The following is an 18885-nucleotide window of genomic DNA, read 5'->3' on the forward strand; positions in this document are numbered from 1 at the left end:
TCCGACAAGTGCCATATCCATCATTTCACCGCCCACTACCACAACAGCTACAACCCCCCACCCTCCGCCATCACCAGTGTCTCACCTGTAACATTTGCTACTTTTCTAAACCCGAAAACCCGACCCATTTAAATTTTTGGATATTCATTTCGTGTTCGTGTATGTTAATTTGATCAAATTATTTTTTTTATATATTTTTTGGGGCATTTACAAACTTAATTTTAAGTATTTTAGGTCATAATTGCATTTAAATAAAGTCCAGGGGTCAAACTCCTTTTCATCTCGATTTTGTTAATTTGGTGAGCCGATTTCGTGTATCTTTCATATAGAACAATTAGAATATGTCTTGGCAACTTTAGTGCCTTTTTTTATGAATTTATTGCAACTAGATACTTTGATTAGTTTTGGATAAACAGGAAAACGAAGAGAGGCATTACATATTATAATTAAAAGATCATCTCTAACCCTAAATGAACATATCACCCCCCCCCCCCTCCCCCGCGCTCATGATCCTTCAAACCCTAACCATTGTTCATCTTCAAGTTCAATGAATTACGATATATTATTTTGTCCAAGTGATTCGTCAACCGTCATTAATCTACAAGTTCAATTGATGTTATACTAAGAGGTGCGAAGTTGTGTGACTGTTATCTGGCTTGATCCTCTATTGTGTTAAAGAGCTACTGTTATCATACCCGAACTTTTGAAAAAAAATCAATGCACATAAAGAAAATGCAAGAAAAATGGCCAAGATGAACTCAGATCTTGAGCTACTATAAATAAATTGGCAATCAAGAACAAAAGGCTAAAAAATATGTTATACATTTCATGACTATTTTTCATCTTTTATAACATATTTAGTTATCTTTTAATTGTAATATGTAATCTGTAATATGCAATATGTAATATGTAATATTTCTTTTGGTTTGTCTATCTATCCAAAACAAATCAAAGTATCAAGTTAATAAATTCAAAAAAGGGTACTAAAGTGGCATAATTGAGTAAACCACATGTATGAAAATGGCACTTGGCTCAAAAGAGAAAATAAATAAAATAATCAAAATTACTAATTTACCCTAGACTTAACAGAAAAATAGACAGGGTTAGAAAAAAGTACAGGTACTAATCCATTCTTTACTAATCCCCATCATCTTTCTACACCTCTGCACCATCTCTATTGTCAGAAAGACAAGATAGCCAGAAAAATCAAATTTTCCGGAAAAATGAGGTCGCAGGCAATGGAGGTTGTTGAGGTTTTATGTTGAAGAAAGGAGATGGTGTGGGACCCACAACCAACTTTTTATTAATAAAAATTCTAATCAAGAAAACTAACGGAGTTAGGGTTCATTAAGTTCGAGAGTGCCAAAAACAAATAGGGTGAAAGTTGGAAGTGGTGGGTAACAAATTGAAAGGTGGGAGTGTTATCATCCAGCGAGTGAAAGTTAAGAGTATTGAAAACTAACATCCGTTTATTTAATTAAGGACTTGCAAAAGTAAACAAAATTACAGGTTATGCCTGAATGATTGAAATTTGAATATTTCATGAATCATGATGCCAGTAAGTTTATATGATATTTAGTTTAATCAACTTTTTCTCAAATAACCGGATCGAAAAAGCTATTATATAATTATAGTCACCGATCCAAATATTTTTATCTAATTCTCATGAAAAAAGCTTTCTGGGTCCGTCTGTTATGAGAACTCATAATACATTGTATTTTGTGGTATGATAATATTGAAGGTAGAATGCACTTAGACATGCATGAAGTAATCAAAAAGAAAAAGGTTGCGTGTACCGTGGGAGACAAGAAACTTATATAAGCGTCAGCTTCATAAATTACAACTGCCTACTTCTATTATTATGCCATTCTGTCGTAACTATATTTTCAACATATATAGTCCCTAAAGTTTACCTCTTTAATAACTTTTGACAACTAAAAGTTTTATTATTATATTTCATAGTAAACGTCCAAGAACCCTTCATAGTGACAACTTTCATTAAAACGAGCAAACTAGCTAGTCGCTAGAGCCAAAAACAACAAACAAATCAACATAAAAAGTGAAATTACACCAATAAGTTCAATTTAAAACTTTAAACTATGACCTATTTTTAATTAAAAGATAATCTACATAGTTGATATCAACGAACCCGTAACGACATTATTTTCAAAATAACCTCATTTCTCATCTTCCAAATAGTCCAGCAAGCCATCATTATGATTTCTTGTAAAACCCTTTTTTCTTGTTGCTTATCAGTGACGTTTTGTGAATTTCCAATAGATCACGAACCGTAAAAGCAAATATCTGAGATATCTTGCACTATGAGCTGATAAAACTTTTGACTTAAGTAGAGCTAATAAAACTCCATACTTTTATTTTTTGTAAAAGACAATTGAAAATGGATTTTTGATTAGGGAATTATATAGTTTTGGATTATTTTTTTGAGTTGAAGTTGTATTTTTAAAATCGGTTCAAATAAGAAGGTATTGCTGGTTGTCTCGTTCTGAGCCGGCCTGATAGGGTAAAAAACTGGTTTTTAAAACATTGATAAGCATGATATGGAATAGAAGAGGAAGATATATCATAGATTAGAGGTGCACAAAATACCTGTTTCGAACCTGACCCGGAGCTGGTTCCTACCTTGTACCTGACTCACGGGTATGACCTGGTATTACATTTCTCCCCGGAGCTGTATCCAGAACCGGAACCGACATGGAACCGCCGGAACCAGAAATACCCGGTCAAAACTTGACCAGACCCTACCCGGAAAAAACTTGGAAAGCCCGATCAAATACCCCACTACACCTAGAACCGATTCCTACCGGATCTGGTTTTGACTTTTGTTGACCATACCTGAAACTGATTCCTGCCTGGTTCCGATTCCTAAAAATACCAGGTTTGTGTATCTCTAATAGATTGATGAGTTGGGCATGTTACAATACGTTTCTATGGGTTATTTAGGTATGCCTTATGAGTCGTTATCAAGCCCATATCGATTACTTTAGAGGTGCACAAATCGGGTTTTTCAAATACTCGGGTTCGGGTATGGAACCGGGTTCGGGTATAACCGGGTATTGGCAATACCCGGGTCGGGTTCGGGTCTCTCTAAAAACCATACCCTATTGCATCGGGTTGGGGTCGGGTACCAAACCGGGTATTCTAAAATCGGATATTTGAATAACCTATTTTCGGGTATTGAAAAAACCCTATTTTTGGGTTTTTTCGGGGCTTTTTTCGGGTTTTTTCAGGTATAGATTGGATTTTTTTAAGGGGTTACAATTTTTAGGGGTATTTTTAGGTATTTTTCGGGTATAGATCGGGTATTTGAAAAACCCGGTTTCGGGTATTGGAAAAACCCGGTTCCGGGTATGAAACCGGTTCCGGTTTTCGGGTATTACCGGGTATAAATCGGGTCTGGTTTCGGGTACGAGTTTTGGTACTGAAATGCATACCCTATCTGTACCCTACGAATAGGGTCGAGTATGGGTTCGAGTATTAAAAACCCAGGTATAAAAAAAACCGGTTACAGGTATTTTTTTTCGGGTCCGGTTCTGGGTTCAGGGTTTTTGTGCACCTCTAGATTACTTGGTATAGTTTGGATAAGGATTGGGTCAAATTATATGATGGTAATGACACTTGCAAAACTCCTTGGGCTCAAGACTTTATAACTTGGATGATTCGGATATAAATAAGCCCAATTATAAAGAGTGGCATAAGCCCTAAGCATGTTTGTTATTGGGCAACCGTACTAAAATATGGTATTGGGCTTTTACTAAGATGGTACGTTTTAATTACTAGATGGGCCGGGCTCGTGCATTAGATTGACCGGAGCCTAGGCCTTCTTGGCCAGGTCATTAATCCATGGAAGGGGGAAAATTGCCAAGTCATCAATTCTAGATGTGAGTGAGTTTGTTGTTCTGTAGAAATCAATTCTTGATGGTGTGTTTATGGATTTTGTAAGTTAGTTTTCGGTCACTTGGGCCGGAGTCAGGTTATTGAAGGGGGATAATGATATGCATTGGGCTTGTCATAATCGAGTGAGTATCTAGTCCTTTAGGTTTGGTTTTGGACTTGTATAACTGAGCCTAGAGGTGCACAAAGCGGTTAACCAGTTAACCTATAACCGGTTAATTTTCTAACCTTTTATTTTGGCGGGAAATAACTGGTTAGACCGGTTAATCAGGTCGGGTACTAACCGGTTGTGATAAATTAATATAAAATAATCAGTTAACCGGTCGGGTAATAACCGGTTAAAAACCGGTTTTTAATAAAAAAATCGGTTAACCGGTAAGTAACCGGTTTTGAAATCATTAATATAAACCGGTTACTAACCGGTAGTTAGGATCGGTTAGTAACTGGTTAGGATTGGACCGGTTAGACTTTCGGTTAGAAACCAGTTAGAAACTGGTTAACCGGTTTCTGTGTGCACCTCTAACTGAGCCCCTATTTCTGACTTCATTTCTAGGTAGCAACAAGAATATGATGGGAAATGATTGGCTCAGTTTAAAGGATTGATAATGTAAAGACCCTTGGCCTTTGATTAACACCAAAATGAAATATTGGATTGTCGAGGCTATATTTTGGGCTGATTTAGATGTTGGGTGGTTTGTTATGGCATTAATAAAAGAGGTTAGGAGACCTAGGAGGTGCAATTTTACAAACCGAGGATTATTTGGTTCTCTTGTTGTTTTAAGCTTTGGATTTGCAATATTTGTTGTCTAGAAGACTAGAACTCTAGATTATAGGTTTTATTGGGCTGACTATATATCAAGAGTTGTTTTGGATCATAAACGGGCCAGGTTTTTTACCCATGTTTAGGGCCTATCTTAGAGGTTTCGCCCAAGCCGAATCAGGTTGGGAACCAGTTTGAGTGGGGGAATGAACAACCCTTTCCGGACCAGTTTGGGACGAAAAAAAACTGGTTTTTTGACATGTTTTTTCAAACTGGTTCGGATTAGAAACCTATTTGATGAACAAGACTATGAACTGGTAACGAACCAACGGATTGGGACGGTTCCAAACCGGGTTTTTTTTAAATGAGGGTTAGGCTACAAACCGGGTTGGCGGGCCCGAAGCAGTTTTATTGTACACCTTTATTGTGGTGTGAGCAAGATAGTCTAATTTAATATTTTATAAAAGTTTGCCGGGTTCCGTTCCTTTACAAAAAAAAAACAAGATGAATTAACATCATATTGATCTTGACCTTACATGCCACAAGCCCACAACATTTAAGAAAATTGCGACTAGCTAGAAAGATCATTAAACAAACCTTCAATCAGTAGCAAGTTGTAGCATGTAGGAAGTGATTATCATTAGGAAGATGGCTTAAAACAGATATGTATTATGTAATATAAATTCTTTCAATGTATTTATCAAATATAAATGTTAATTAAGTTTATTAATTGGATAAGCTATGTACAAGATAATTGAACCAATTATCCTGAATTATACATGGTGATAAGGTAATACATACACTGATAAACATTTTAGATATCTTTATAAAGAGTAAAATGTCATTTTCGTCCTTAAACTTTATGTTTTTCAGACGGTACTATTGTCATTTGGTAAGCAAAAAAAGTAATCATTCAATCTACCTTAAACTTTATGTTTTTCAAACGGTAACACTTTTAATGGGATGAAGAGATTATTATTATTATTATTATTATTATTATTATTATTATTATTATTATTCGAAAACATATATAACATCTCACGATTCTTATGTTTGAATTCAATATAGTATCCGTTTGTTTATTCTTCTTTATTTTTAGTCATATAAAGGGTTAGCTCAGTGTAATGATAATAATGTAAACAAACATGTAAAAGGACAGTAACACCACTGAGTTAACATTGAATTTAGACCTAGTTAACAATTTGGACGAAATTGGCAATGGTTGGAAAACATCGAGGGTCTAACTACGAAAAAATTTTGGACAAAATTCGCAAATGTTACCAAACTTCAGGGACGATTTTGACACTTTACTCATATAACAAGAAAGAGTGAAAAGACATGTCTACCCCTGACTTAACGATTCAATTTAACAGAGTTAGTGATTTTGATGTAATTGGCAAGAATTGAGAAACGTGGATGGTCCATATGCAAAAAATAAACTTTTTGGACTAAATTCGCATTATTTGCCAAACCAAAAGAACGAAAATGACACTTTACTCCTTTATAAATTACCTATATGACTATGTCTCCTCAAATTTTGGCTATATTGCTGTCAATTTATATACGAAATGCTATAGCACGTGGACTATAAACTGGGCTTTACATATTCTCCGTAACAAACAAATCACAAACTTTCCTCCGCCCAACTACCACCATGTCAAAACATATTATTCCGTTGACTTTGCTGCTGACCATAACCTTCACAGCCATTTTACCCCGATCACAGTCTATTATTCCTGCTAGGTACGACGGATTCGTGTACCGGAAACGGGCGGCATCGACGACAACTGTGCTGATTGAGGCGTTCTATGATCCGGTTTGTCCCGATAGCAGGGACTCGTGGCCCCCGCTTAAACAAGCCGTTGATCACTATGGTACAAGTGTCGTATCTCTCATTGTTCACACTTTTCCGTTACCGTTAGTATTCGAACTCCTTTCTTATATTGTTTCTCGGGTGTAAACGAGCTGAGACGAGCTTCTGCTGGTTTTAATATGAACGGGCTTGAGCTTGGCTTAGCTTGTTTAGAGTTTCATTTATTAAACGAGCCTTAATAAAGCTCGAGCCAGCATGGCCATCCTAGACCCCATACAGGGCTCGGCCAACGTCTAAGGCATGGTTTTAATAGGGTACTGAAATATTTTAAAAATAGTTACATATATAAAGTTTTTTAACCTAATTAGTGAATTGCGATGAAAATTGCTGAAAAGAAACAAATAATGGCCAAAAAATCTGAACAAGTCTATTAAATACTAAGCAATCTAATAAAGTATGGGCTTAGTAATAAAATACTACAATTATCGTCGATTTGTTAGAGAACTTTTTTTTAATATAAGGGTCACTTTTAGTATTTGTTTTGGGTACTTAAAATTTTGAAGACGGCCCAGAAGCTCCGACTGGTTTATTGGTTTAAGATCGACTCCTTTCGAGTTTTAACAAGCGGGCCTCGAATAATTTATTAGCGACTTGGCTTATTTACCACCTATTTCTATTTCTATTTCAATACCGAAAGTATGTTGTTCGTTTTTGGCAAACTCTTTTTCCAGAGCAATAATTCGTAATTTCATAGTAATTCGGCTTCAATAACTTGCAACTTGTGTATTATAAGTTGTGTTTTTTTTTGGATTGTTGATTTTAGCTTGGAAAAAGAGGCCGTTATTTTGGTTATTATTTGTTGGGTAAAAATCTTTTTTTTGTATTATTATATGCTTGTTTTATTTCAATTATATAAAATGTGAAATAGATGTCATGTCACTATTTTCTATTATATTATTATTCATGACCCATTTTCCTATTATAACTCATGACCCGTAATGCTTTATAAAATGTTGAAAAATATATTATTGTATGATACGGGTTTTGAACCCAAGACCTCATGTTTCAAACCAAATGTGCTTACCAACTCCACTAAAATGATAATTATGTTTGATTTCTTGACTTAACATATATAAATGTGATTTTTCTTCAAGTATAAAACCAAAATTATATTTAATTGTTATCATTTTCATAATTCACAATATGACATTGTCTTCTCATATTTCTTTAACACAACCAATTAAAATTATTCATCGCTTCTCTCTTTAGTTTTAAATATAATATATTTTTATTTATTTTTTTACAACTAGTTTTTAAATCTGTGACAACATTTTGTTATAAATATCATTTTTATACACACAATATTTAATATAACAATATCGGTATGAAAGTTTTAATTGAAATAAATCAAACATCAAGATTTGATTTTTAACTTAAAAATATGCATAATATGTCAAAAACTTAATAAAAAAAGTCATAAATAAAAATTATTATATGAAACAATTGAATTTACGTATTACATATAATAACTTTTTTTACATTTTTTACCCGTGTGGAACATAGGCTCTAACCTAGTTATAATTATAAGGGTCAAGTTATTCTATAAATGGGGACAAAAATGAGAAGAATGAAAATGATTTATAGCAAAAAAAACCCCTAAAAATATAAAAAAAATCATAACTCAAAATTTAATAAAAAAACAAAAAAAGTAAAAACACGAAAATGTTTCCACTGTATTTCTCGTTCTTCGAAAAAAAAACAATGTTGAGTGAAAAACATCATTGTATCTTTTTGTTTATCATTGTGTTTTGTGTTTATTTTCGTCATTGCCTTTATTTCTTAATATTGTATTATATTACTCAACATTGTGTTATATTTTGTTCTGCATTATGTTATATTTTGCGATATATTGTGTCTTTTTTAGTTATAATTGTGTCTTTTGTTCATTTTTGTCATTGTGTCTTTTCGTCAGGTTTTTTTTTTTAACGGGAATGATGAGGGAAACATTTTAGTTTTTTAATTTTTTCGTTTTTTATTTATATTTTGAGTTATGATTTTTTTATTAATTTTTTTGAATTTATTTTTAAGGAATTTTTTGTGTGGTCACAAATCCTTTTTACATTTCTTATTTTTGTCTTCCTTTGTGTTTTAACTTTACCCATAATTATAATATTAAGTAGCATGAGGATGTTCTCTTTTCTAACGGCAATAAGACAACATGTTTAAAATTACATCAACCAAAGATGTAGCAAGAAACTACACAAAAAAAACACCAAACTTTAACGATTAATTATATGTTAATACTAGCATATTTAATTGAACGCATAATCTACTTCTATTTATTGTTTTAAATATGCTATATAACATGTTTAAATGTTTAATAATTATTTTTTTATATAGTTCATATAAACGTTTACGATGCTCTCATGATTTTATACTTAAATTTAGTTTGTTTTTCTAACTTTGAAAGTATTAAAGCTTTTATACTGTTATAGGCGTGAAAGTTTTTAATATCAATTATAACTAAGAAATTTAGACATTAGTTATTCTTTTTAAAACAACTATAATCAAATGTCATAAACTTAATTTAACTATTTTTAAATCCGCAAATAAAAGAACAATATTGAGAAAAATTCGTAACAGACTTGTCAAAATTGGTGGAATCGTGCCGTGAACAACCTAATATATTTAATTGGTAGCCATATAAAGTAAACGATAAAAAATAAAGTTTGTTAAACTATGACACATGGGTTGACCTCACCTTCCACTTCTAGGGCATCAAATTGTAAACTTTTTTTGTTAGTTGCTAGTTGTACATCAATGGTGCAACTCATAAAGCTTATATTACAACTTTTATTGCAGTCTTGTGAAGCAATTGAATATTGTGGGATCATGTAGGCTGCTTCATCTAAATTAAAAGTTGGGAGACCTTTTTGGTTTTGGTCACTGATTTTGATTGATAACTAATTTACTAAATTTGGTTTTTACTAAATTTGTGTTGCAGATACCATGACAACGCTTTTATTACTTCACGGGCTTTGCATATTGTTAACGAGTTGAATTCTTCAGCTACATACCATTTGTTGAACGCGTTTTTTAAGCATCATGTTACAATTCTAGACTTCAAATATGGTGATTTATCATAACTAAAAACGTTTGTATGTACCCTTGACACGCAATCATGTCACTTATTTGATTAATTAGATCATATTATACAACAATTTAAGTGTGACGATCATTGAAGCTGAATATGACACATATATTATTCGTGTCAAAGACATCAACCCTGACATGGATGCATTTAAATGACCCATATATAAAATATGTGAAAAGAACATGACCCGTTTATTTAAATGAGTCAAACAGGCAGATGGAGTCTAAAACCTAAATAGACTTTAAACATGTTAAAAGAAGTATAAAAAGGTTGGTGAGTTGTGGTAAACAGCGTTAATGGGTGGGTCGTTAAATGGATGGCGGGTCGACATGTTTATTAAATGCATTGACCTTGGATACACATTGTTAAGCGGGTTAAACATGCCAACAAAACACGATCTTTTTTAGTCAAGTGGGTTAAACAGAAATCTATTTTTAATGTATTTAAATAAATGAGCTGAAATATGACAACCTCAAACGGAACTTGATTATTTTCATGTCGTATCACAAATTGTCACCCCCTGTAACATAATTACACGACTTCTTCAATATCAATTTATATGTAACTAAATGTTTCTTTTACATGCAATAATTTAATAATCATGATTATACCAAAACCGTTTTTTAACATTACCTGTGTGTTTGCCAACAAATAAACAGGTGCGGTTTTACAGCGAGCGAACCTTAAACATGACTCGAGAGGCCGTTCTTGATGAAGTTATAGATTTCGCATCAACCACTCTTGGGAACTCCATGAAATCCGCTATTAAGTCTGGATTCAATGACCCAACTACGAGCACCAAAACTAGAGTTTCATTCAAGGTAATAATTGACGAATCTGCTTCTTGAGTTGTACCTCATGCGTGAAACATAGTACAATAGCTTAGAAAAATTTTCCCACTTTTGTTATACCTTTGTATATCTTTTAACGTTTAGTGAGCCATTTTCGAACCGTTTTGCGGGAAGTTCAATTTTTATTTAAAAAACAAACAAACAAGAACAATTTTTTTTTTGTTTATTTAGTTAAACGAACGGAGCATGGTCGATCATCTACATTCTTGAGCATTCGTTTATATTCGTTTGTTTACGTTCGTTCAGCTATGTTTGTTCGTTTGTATTAATTTATGTTCATTCAACATTTTAATTAGCGAAAAAACACAAGGAACATAATATATTCATTATCTTAATGAACGGACGTGAGTAAGAAAATCCGTTCGTTTAACGTCTGGGTTCACGTTCGATTATAGTAAAATGAATGAAAATGAATATGCCCCCATTCGTGTTCGTTTACAGGCCTAGTGTCTTTTATGGGTGTCAATCAATTGTTCGACCTAAACACGACCCATATTTTTTATATGTGTCAAAAACATTAATCTTAACCCACACACACTTAAAATCAGGTATCTGAAATGACACGTTTAGTTCATTTATCTAAACGTGTCAAATTGGTTGTATGGTTGTAATTGGGCTGGCGAGTTGGAAAAGAATGCTTTAAGCGGGTTGGTGGATCGACCTGCTTATTAACGGGTTAAACACGAACACGGGATGTTTGTACACAACAACTCAAAATCTGATTATTCTCGTGTTCTGTTTTTGTAGTATGGCTGCACAAGAGGAGTGTTTGGCACACCGTTTTTCTTTGTTAACGGGTTTCCGATACTCTTCAACGATTCCGAAGCAATCGACTACAATGGATGGAGAAAGATCATTGATCCTCTTACGACCAAACAAACTATCTGATTTTGATATTGTTCTCATACTGTTTTTCCTTTCAATCAAAACAATGGATTTTGAATATTTTCTTATTGAGAATTGACTTTCGATAAAACTATGCTTGTTGCCCCGCATTATTTTATAGAAATAAAACATAGTATAAGAGCATTTCTAACCCATCTCTTAAAATTACGTAGAGGGGAATTTGCAAATAGGGTGGATGTGTGAGTGGTTGTGATTATAAATTATAGGATAACGAGAGAAAAGATATTGATTTTTTTGCAAATTTAGGAAAACTTTGTTTGCCCCTATTTATTTTTTAATATTTGTTGAATTGGTTGTGAGTAGAGAAGATAGAAAACTGTAATAATAAAAGTATAAAAAATATTATTTAATTGAACATGAGAGGGAAATATAATGTTTTGTAGTGTAATTATAGAGATAAGTATATCAGACGGGCTAGGGTAATTGAACAAGTAGTGTCCGTCCCTTCAGTTGGATCTCATACATAACGCTTTCTATTTTTTTTTATGGATATGAATAATTTAGGGGCTACTTTATAGAATAATAACAAAGTTTTTAAAATATTTTAATTAGGTCACTTAAGTTTAAAAATTTTTTTAATTAGGTCACTCAACTTTCATATTTTATTAAATTATAAGTTTTAACATGTTTTTATATCATGTTTTGTTTTTGTTTCAATGATGAAATTTTTTTAATCTATTTTTTGATGTTGAGTGGCAACGTAGATTTTATTCATTATTTTTTATTTTTAATATAATTAACGAATTTTTAAATATTTTAAATATAACTACATATATTGTAAATTCTGACCCCCACATGTTCTCCTTCATTGCTTTATAGACGCACAAAAAATCCGATGATGCTTGATTTGAAGATTTAGCAACTCAATTTGAAGAAAATTTGTATGAGTAAATTAATTAGAACACTTTAAAAACTTGATTATTATTCTATAAGATATTCCTAATTTTAAGACAATTTATGTGAGTGACCTAATTATAATTATATAAACATACGTGTGTGTATATATATATATATAAAGTGATGTAAGTGCTTACTTTACCCCCTTTTGCCTTTTATTTTTTAGGTGGTACTATGCAATAACTAGCAATAGTGGTTTCTCGTGTCATATCACTATTACATATAAAATGAGTTAACAACCAGCTATCAGTTAGTTTAGGCGTTGTGAATTAAGTATGTTTAATTAGATTTGATTGGTTGTAGTGAGACAGACCTCACCTTTTGAACCTTCCAAAAAAAAAGGATGATGCCATTATGTGGGGGTGGTGCCGAACCCTATAATGCCTACCTTTTTTTTTGCACGGCATGGCGTGGATGGCGTCATCCATGCCCACATGGTATGATGATGACTTCACAACAAATAGCCTAACAAATACTACGTATAGTATATTATGTAATCATCGTAGTGTTACTTGAAATTGATTGAACTCTGTTTCAAACAAATTGTTGGGGAGTGCTTAATTTGAACCAAGAGATATATTGAGAAATTATGAAAATCGTATAATGTTATAAAGAAGACGGTAAAATAACCGTCCACCATGCATCTCATCAAATCGTTAATGCAAAACACACAAGGTTTTATACAATTTTCAACAATAAACTATTTTTGAAAAGAATACGTCTCGTATATGGTTATGACAAACGATAATTTTTCAAAAAAAAGAAAAAAAGAATGGCTTGGATGGCGACATCATTCTTCTTATTTTAACTTTTGTTTTCTATTTTCATTTAAAATTTTATTTAGTTTCTTCTTAATAATGCGAGCATTCTCAACCCATTCTCTACCATATATCCAAATATATAATATAATTAGAATATTCTTATCCAACCCCTTATTTTATGTGAGGGTGTTTTTATAATTTAGAGAGTGATTCATGGTGTTGTGATTGAAGAGTTTTTATATTTTAGAAAACGTAGTGGTTTTTCTGTATATTTGAAAAACTACTGTTCATCCCTTATAATTTTTTAATAGACAAAATAGCAAAAGACGTCATTTATGCTTGATCGTTTTTTCAGTTGACGTCCTTTCGCAAAAGAAATAGCAGAAAACATCCTTAAAGTTTAAAATCTCTATCACATTATGTCCTTTAACCCTAACCCAGTTAAATTTTCTCGTTAAATCTGGACATGAGGGTATTTTTTGTAAATCTACACATTTACCTTATAATTAAAAATAAAAACATAAAGATATTTAAATTAAGAAACTTCTCTGTCTACCTTCTTTAATCCATTTGGCTACCACCACACCACCGGCCAACCACCACTAAAACCAATCGACCAATCGGACACCTCGTTTTTTATTTAGCAACAAAGCACCAACATCCCTATCTCTCCTATTACTTGTTTGGATGCGCAAATTTAGGGCTTCCGTTTGAAAACACAGCCAAGACATACATAAATAAACATATGCATCATTTACCCCTAAATAGTTATGAATTAAACTCTTGATTAGCATATGAAAAGATAGATTTACACCGTTATCTCGGCCAATGAAAGAGACTATTCCGATCTACCCTATGATAGCGAAGAACAATATGTTTGCGGTGGCTCCTTAAAGTGGCGTGAGGTCGGATTTCAGTAGCCGCTGCCACCACCACCGGGTTTCTGTAGATATACTCGGATTTCAGCAGATTATCCACTCATCAAAAGAATGGAGCTTTCGTGGTTCGTTTCTCAGGAAACCACAAGCAACGAATCTTGACAGTTGTGCTTTGTAGAAGATGCATAAGAAAGAAGATAATAGAGTTTTTAATTATTTTGTATATACTTAATATTTTAGTTTTATTATATAGTAAAAATATGCAATTTACAAAAATAGCCTCACGTGCAAGGCACATGTCCATATTTAACGAGAAAAATTTAACTGGGTTAGGGCTAAAGGACATAATGTGATAGAGATTTTGAACGTAAAGGATGTTTTTTGCTATTTTTTTTGCGAAAGGACGACCATTGAAAAGACATACAAACATAAAGGACTAGTTTGCTGTTTTGTCATTTTAATATTTTATGAAAGTGGTTATGAGTGAGGGAAAGAGAAAAGATACTGATAATGTATAAAAAGTTTTATTTAATTGAAATGGAGAGAGAAAATGTAGTTAGTTTTACACTATAGGAATAAAGGAAAAGAAATTACATACTTAAAAGATATTCTCGAGTTAAAAGAAAAAAAAAAGAAAAGAAAGTATTAATTACATTCTTGAGTTAGATCGGAAGAAAAATAGAGGAAAAAAATTATAACTTTACAATTATGTCCTCATAGCCAAACGGAAAAGAGAATTGAGATATGGTAAATTAGTAATATTTTAATGAGTTATAAACTTTCCTTCACAATCAGGCAATATTTGGCTAGAAAGTTTTGAAGGAAAAAAGATCCAACTTTTCTTTCCATTCTCTTTCTTTTCTTAAAAAAAAAAACTCAAGAATGAAAAAATAAAAATTTTCTTATCTTTTCTTTTCCAAACACTTAAATAAAAAACTCAAAAATGCAGTGTTAGTGTAATTTTTTGGTTTAGAGATAGGTGGTGGGATGAGAATGCTCTTACACTAAAAATCACTATATTTTCTCTCTCTTGTTTAATTAAATAATAGTTTTTATACATTTATCATTATCTTTTCTCTTTCCTTCACTCACAACCACTTTTAGAAAATATTAAAAAAATAATACACACTACAAAAAAGAGCGGTATTTGGGATTGAAAAATCAGTCACTGATACACAAAATACGTCAAATACTGAATGTCAATTCCTAATTCGATATGTGTTAGAAATATTAAGAACTGATTTTCAGTCTCTAATGTGTTCCTTTCACGTTAGAGACTGACGATTAGTCACCAAATTTTTGTGCCATTTTTTAGTATCTATTTATGACTAAAATTTAGTCTCAAATAATGTAAGCGAATGATTATCAGTCCCTAACATCAGTCACAAAAAAGTCAGTCCCTAATAGTAATGGTAACTGATAAATCAGTCCCAGATATTAAGCATTCGAGACTGATATATCAGTCCCTAAAAGTATAGTTTCTAATGGTGACTTTTTTTGTAGTGACGGTGTGAACAATGAAATCATAAATTTAACTTTTTTAAATAATATTTTCTCTCTCTTCTATTCACAACCTCTCATAATTATACTATATAATTTACAAAACTCTCTCAGAAAATACAAAGAATATACTGAGAATGCTATTATTACCTACAAACAAAAACAATAAAACACTAAATATTTTTTTAGAAATTGAGTTATCCTGCAATGTAGGATCATAAAAACGAAAAGGCTAAGAAGAATTTGAGCATTTAGATGATTTCAATCAACTTGAGTGAGGGTTATTTTAGCCGACCCTTCCCCCTTAAAAAAAAAAAAGCCTAACCTCACATCCCATCCCCTCCCCCAAAAAAAACCTTAAAACTAAACTCGGAAACCTGACTTTAAAAACTAAATCGACATTTCTGGTGCGTTTTTTTTAACAAAGACGATGACAAAAAAATTTTCTTTTTACTTTTTGAGTTTTTTCATTTATATACTAAGTTATGATTTTTTTAATTAGTTTTTTTGATTTGCTGGAGGTTTCTGAATTCCATCCTTCCACTCTTCACACTTTTTAAACTCTTTGTACTGTAGCCCTTTTGCTTCTTCTATATTTTTTTCTTTCACATAAACTTACAATTTAAATGGAAGGCCCTAGACACGGCAACCATACTTTGGTTTTTGATTTACTTATAAATATAGTCAAAATATCAAACTGAATTAAAACTTTCGCACAAATATTAAAACTTCAACAATTCGCTACATAACTTAAATTTAAACAAATATTCCAACATGTGTTTCTATTTCAAACATCACAAAACATCAACACTATCAAATATTCAGATAACAGCTGATTTATTCATCTGCCATGTGTGCTTCTCAAGCCAGTTGCTTCATTCAAGTGCATACTAAAAGTCCTATGCTAAGTGAGTTCTAGTTAATCAGGCAACATACATTACTTCGAAGATACATATTACATACTTAATCTGTTTACTTTTCTCTCATACATACATACATACATACATACATATTTTCTTATTTTATTACTTTTTCTTACTTTCTTGTTTTAACTTACTTAGTACACACATAATTATTTCTAAGTTTTAAAAAGCATTTCACCCTATAGCCTCACAAATATTATTAGGGCCTAGTTCCTACTTCTTCAGATATTATTAGGGTCTGGTCCATCATTCTTCAGATATTATTAGGGTCTAGTCTCTTGTTCCTCAGATAGTATTAGGGTCTAGTCCCTTCATCCTCAGATATTATTAGAGTTTGGTCCCTTATTTCTTAGATATTATTAGAGTCTGGTTCGTACTTTCCATATAACCATACATACATTGCCATACAACCATACATACATTTAGTTATATACATCTATATATAATCATATATTATATCATCCCTATATATATCCACATTATTTATCATAAACTAACTAACTAACTAAATAGAGTAAATGTATTAACCTATCACATAGAATGAGAAAACTTGTCCGTTATTAACCAATTTCATATATTATCAGCCATAAATAACCAAACCCTAAACTAATATAGTCGCCACCCCTCATACACTATTACGGCGACCTCTACTCTATTCAACAAAACTGTCATTCTCACAAACACACATGTGGCCTCCAATAGTGATCTATCTTCCTCTTCTACTAGAACTATCCCTCTCAACACCTCTTCATCCCTCACCATAGTAAGCTTACCCTCCTCTTTGAAAAAAAAATGCGTTTAACTACAAAAACAAGTAAATATCATAAAGTAGATTCCATTGAGGAGTTGAATACTTTGAATGAATAGCAAAAACTTAGAACATGATTTTGGTGAGATAAATTAGAGACTTAAAACAAGGAATTAGACTAGAATCCCATTAACGACATCGATGCAAGTGACTCTTACAAAACTAAAGCTATAAAAACACAATAACCGCCTAGATTACCTAAGTGAGCACTAGTGAAAAATCAAGCTCGAATACTCAACATCGATTTTGATCACCTTGTTAGGAATATCTAATCCCATAATTCATAGAATTTTAACATTATAGTCACATGTTAAACCAAATTATTACTTCCCTTTTTAGAGATGTTATATATTTGCTAAGGCATACTAATTAATATCGTACAATTGTATATTGCTCTTATTTCAAGCAAGCCAATTTACGTACTATGGAATCTTTCTATCAATACTTACATTTTCTTTTGCTTTTACACCATCATTTGCGCATACTTAAAAGTTTTAATTTGCCAAATCTACTTCTATCAAACCTCACAAGGTTGGTTACGTTACTAGGTTTACCAACTTTGGTGGTTGTCATAAAAGAAGTCCTAAAAACGCCAACCTTACTAAATGAGTAGCATACGCACGAACTAAATTTTGCATTAAATATGTATACCAGGATCCAAGACAAAATATATGATACATTCATTTTCCATGCTTTAGGAAAAGATAAAGTTAAAACCTAACTGAATATAAAGTTTAGAAAAGGAAATTGCAACAACCGGATGAGATGTACGTATATTGAATTGAATGTCACTATTTGTCATATTTTAAACGTGCATAAGTTACAAATATAATAGTCAAAATGAAAGTGCCATCAATATAACCCTCGGACACTACATTTTGGTCATTGGAAAAAACTATCGTCCATCATCGTACTTCTAGCATATAGTGATGATATATATGTCAAATATGTTAAGTTCATAAATTCTATGTAGAGATTTTTTGTATTCTTCATAACGACATGATAAATTTATAGGAACTTCTAACCGTAAAAATACAATTATCAAATCTGAAAAACTTATTGTATTTATTTTGTATGTATACTAAGCCCTGCTTGCGGTGCGCACATATGATGTATATATGTGTGAACCCTCGGGTGGACAAAAGTGAAATTGCACTAATTTTGACGTTATTTTACTAATCTCGTGAAAATAACGTTAAAAGTGACGAACGGTTAATCATGCATCATGTAGTGGCGTTGATAGCCGAAAGACAAGGGTACATGCACCGATCAGCCGGTGTCCCGATGATTGAGTGCTATGTGCCTTATGTCCAAGGCTTGATGCAAAACTACTATCGAGCCGGGGGTCTCACCGGAAGCAGCCTCTCTATCCTTATGGGGTAGAGGTAAGGCTGTCTACATCTTACCCTCCTCAGACCCTACCATAGCTTTGCTATTGGTGGGATATACTGAGTACGATGATGATGATGATTTTGTATGTATACTGTAAACATCTCCTCATATGTTATCTAGGCATTTACTATTGATATATAAACCCTAAATCAATTTTTTGATATATCATGTGAACAGTAGTTTTATATTAAATCCTTGTGCTGTTCAAAAGGGGGTTGCGGCGCAGCTTGTTGCCCGTTTGCCTGCCACTTTATTGTAATCGTTTTATAGTAAATTATATAAAAATCTTCAGTTTTAATGAAGTTAATAGGAAAGAATTTCTCAATATAA

The 18885-nt window shown here is 32.3% G+C and overlaps 1 protein-coding gene across 1 annotated transcript; it reads left to right on the forward strand.

Moving 5' to 3' along the window:
* The first annotated feature begins 6286 nt into the window (after positions 1-6286).
* Positions 6287-11389, forward strand: LOC143553408 (uncharacterized). The gene is made up of 4 exons (XM_077043409.1): positions 6287-6589; positions 9490-9592; positions 10299-10460; positions 11238-11389. Exons 1-4 carry the CDS (start codon positions 6327-6329, stop codon positions 11376-11378), a joined length of 669 nt encoding a protein of 222 aa, XP_076899524.1. The 5' UTR covers positions 6287-6326; the 3' UTR covers positions 11379-11389.
* The last annotated feature ends 7496 nt before the right edge of the window (positions 11390-18885 follow it).

Source organism: Bidens hawaiensis, unplaced genomic scaffold, assembly GCF_021521415.1.
Source record: "Bidens hawaiensis isolate Kalapana, Puna unplaced genomic scaffold, B.hawaiensis_p1.1 tig00017234_1, whole genome shotgun sequence".
Taxonomy (NCBI): domain Eukaryota; kingdom Viridiplantae; phylum Streptophyta; class Magnoliopsida; order Asterales; family Asteraceae; genus Bidens; species Bidens hawaiensis.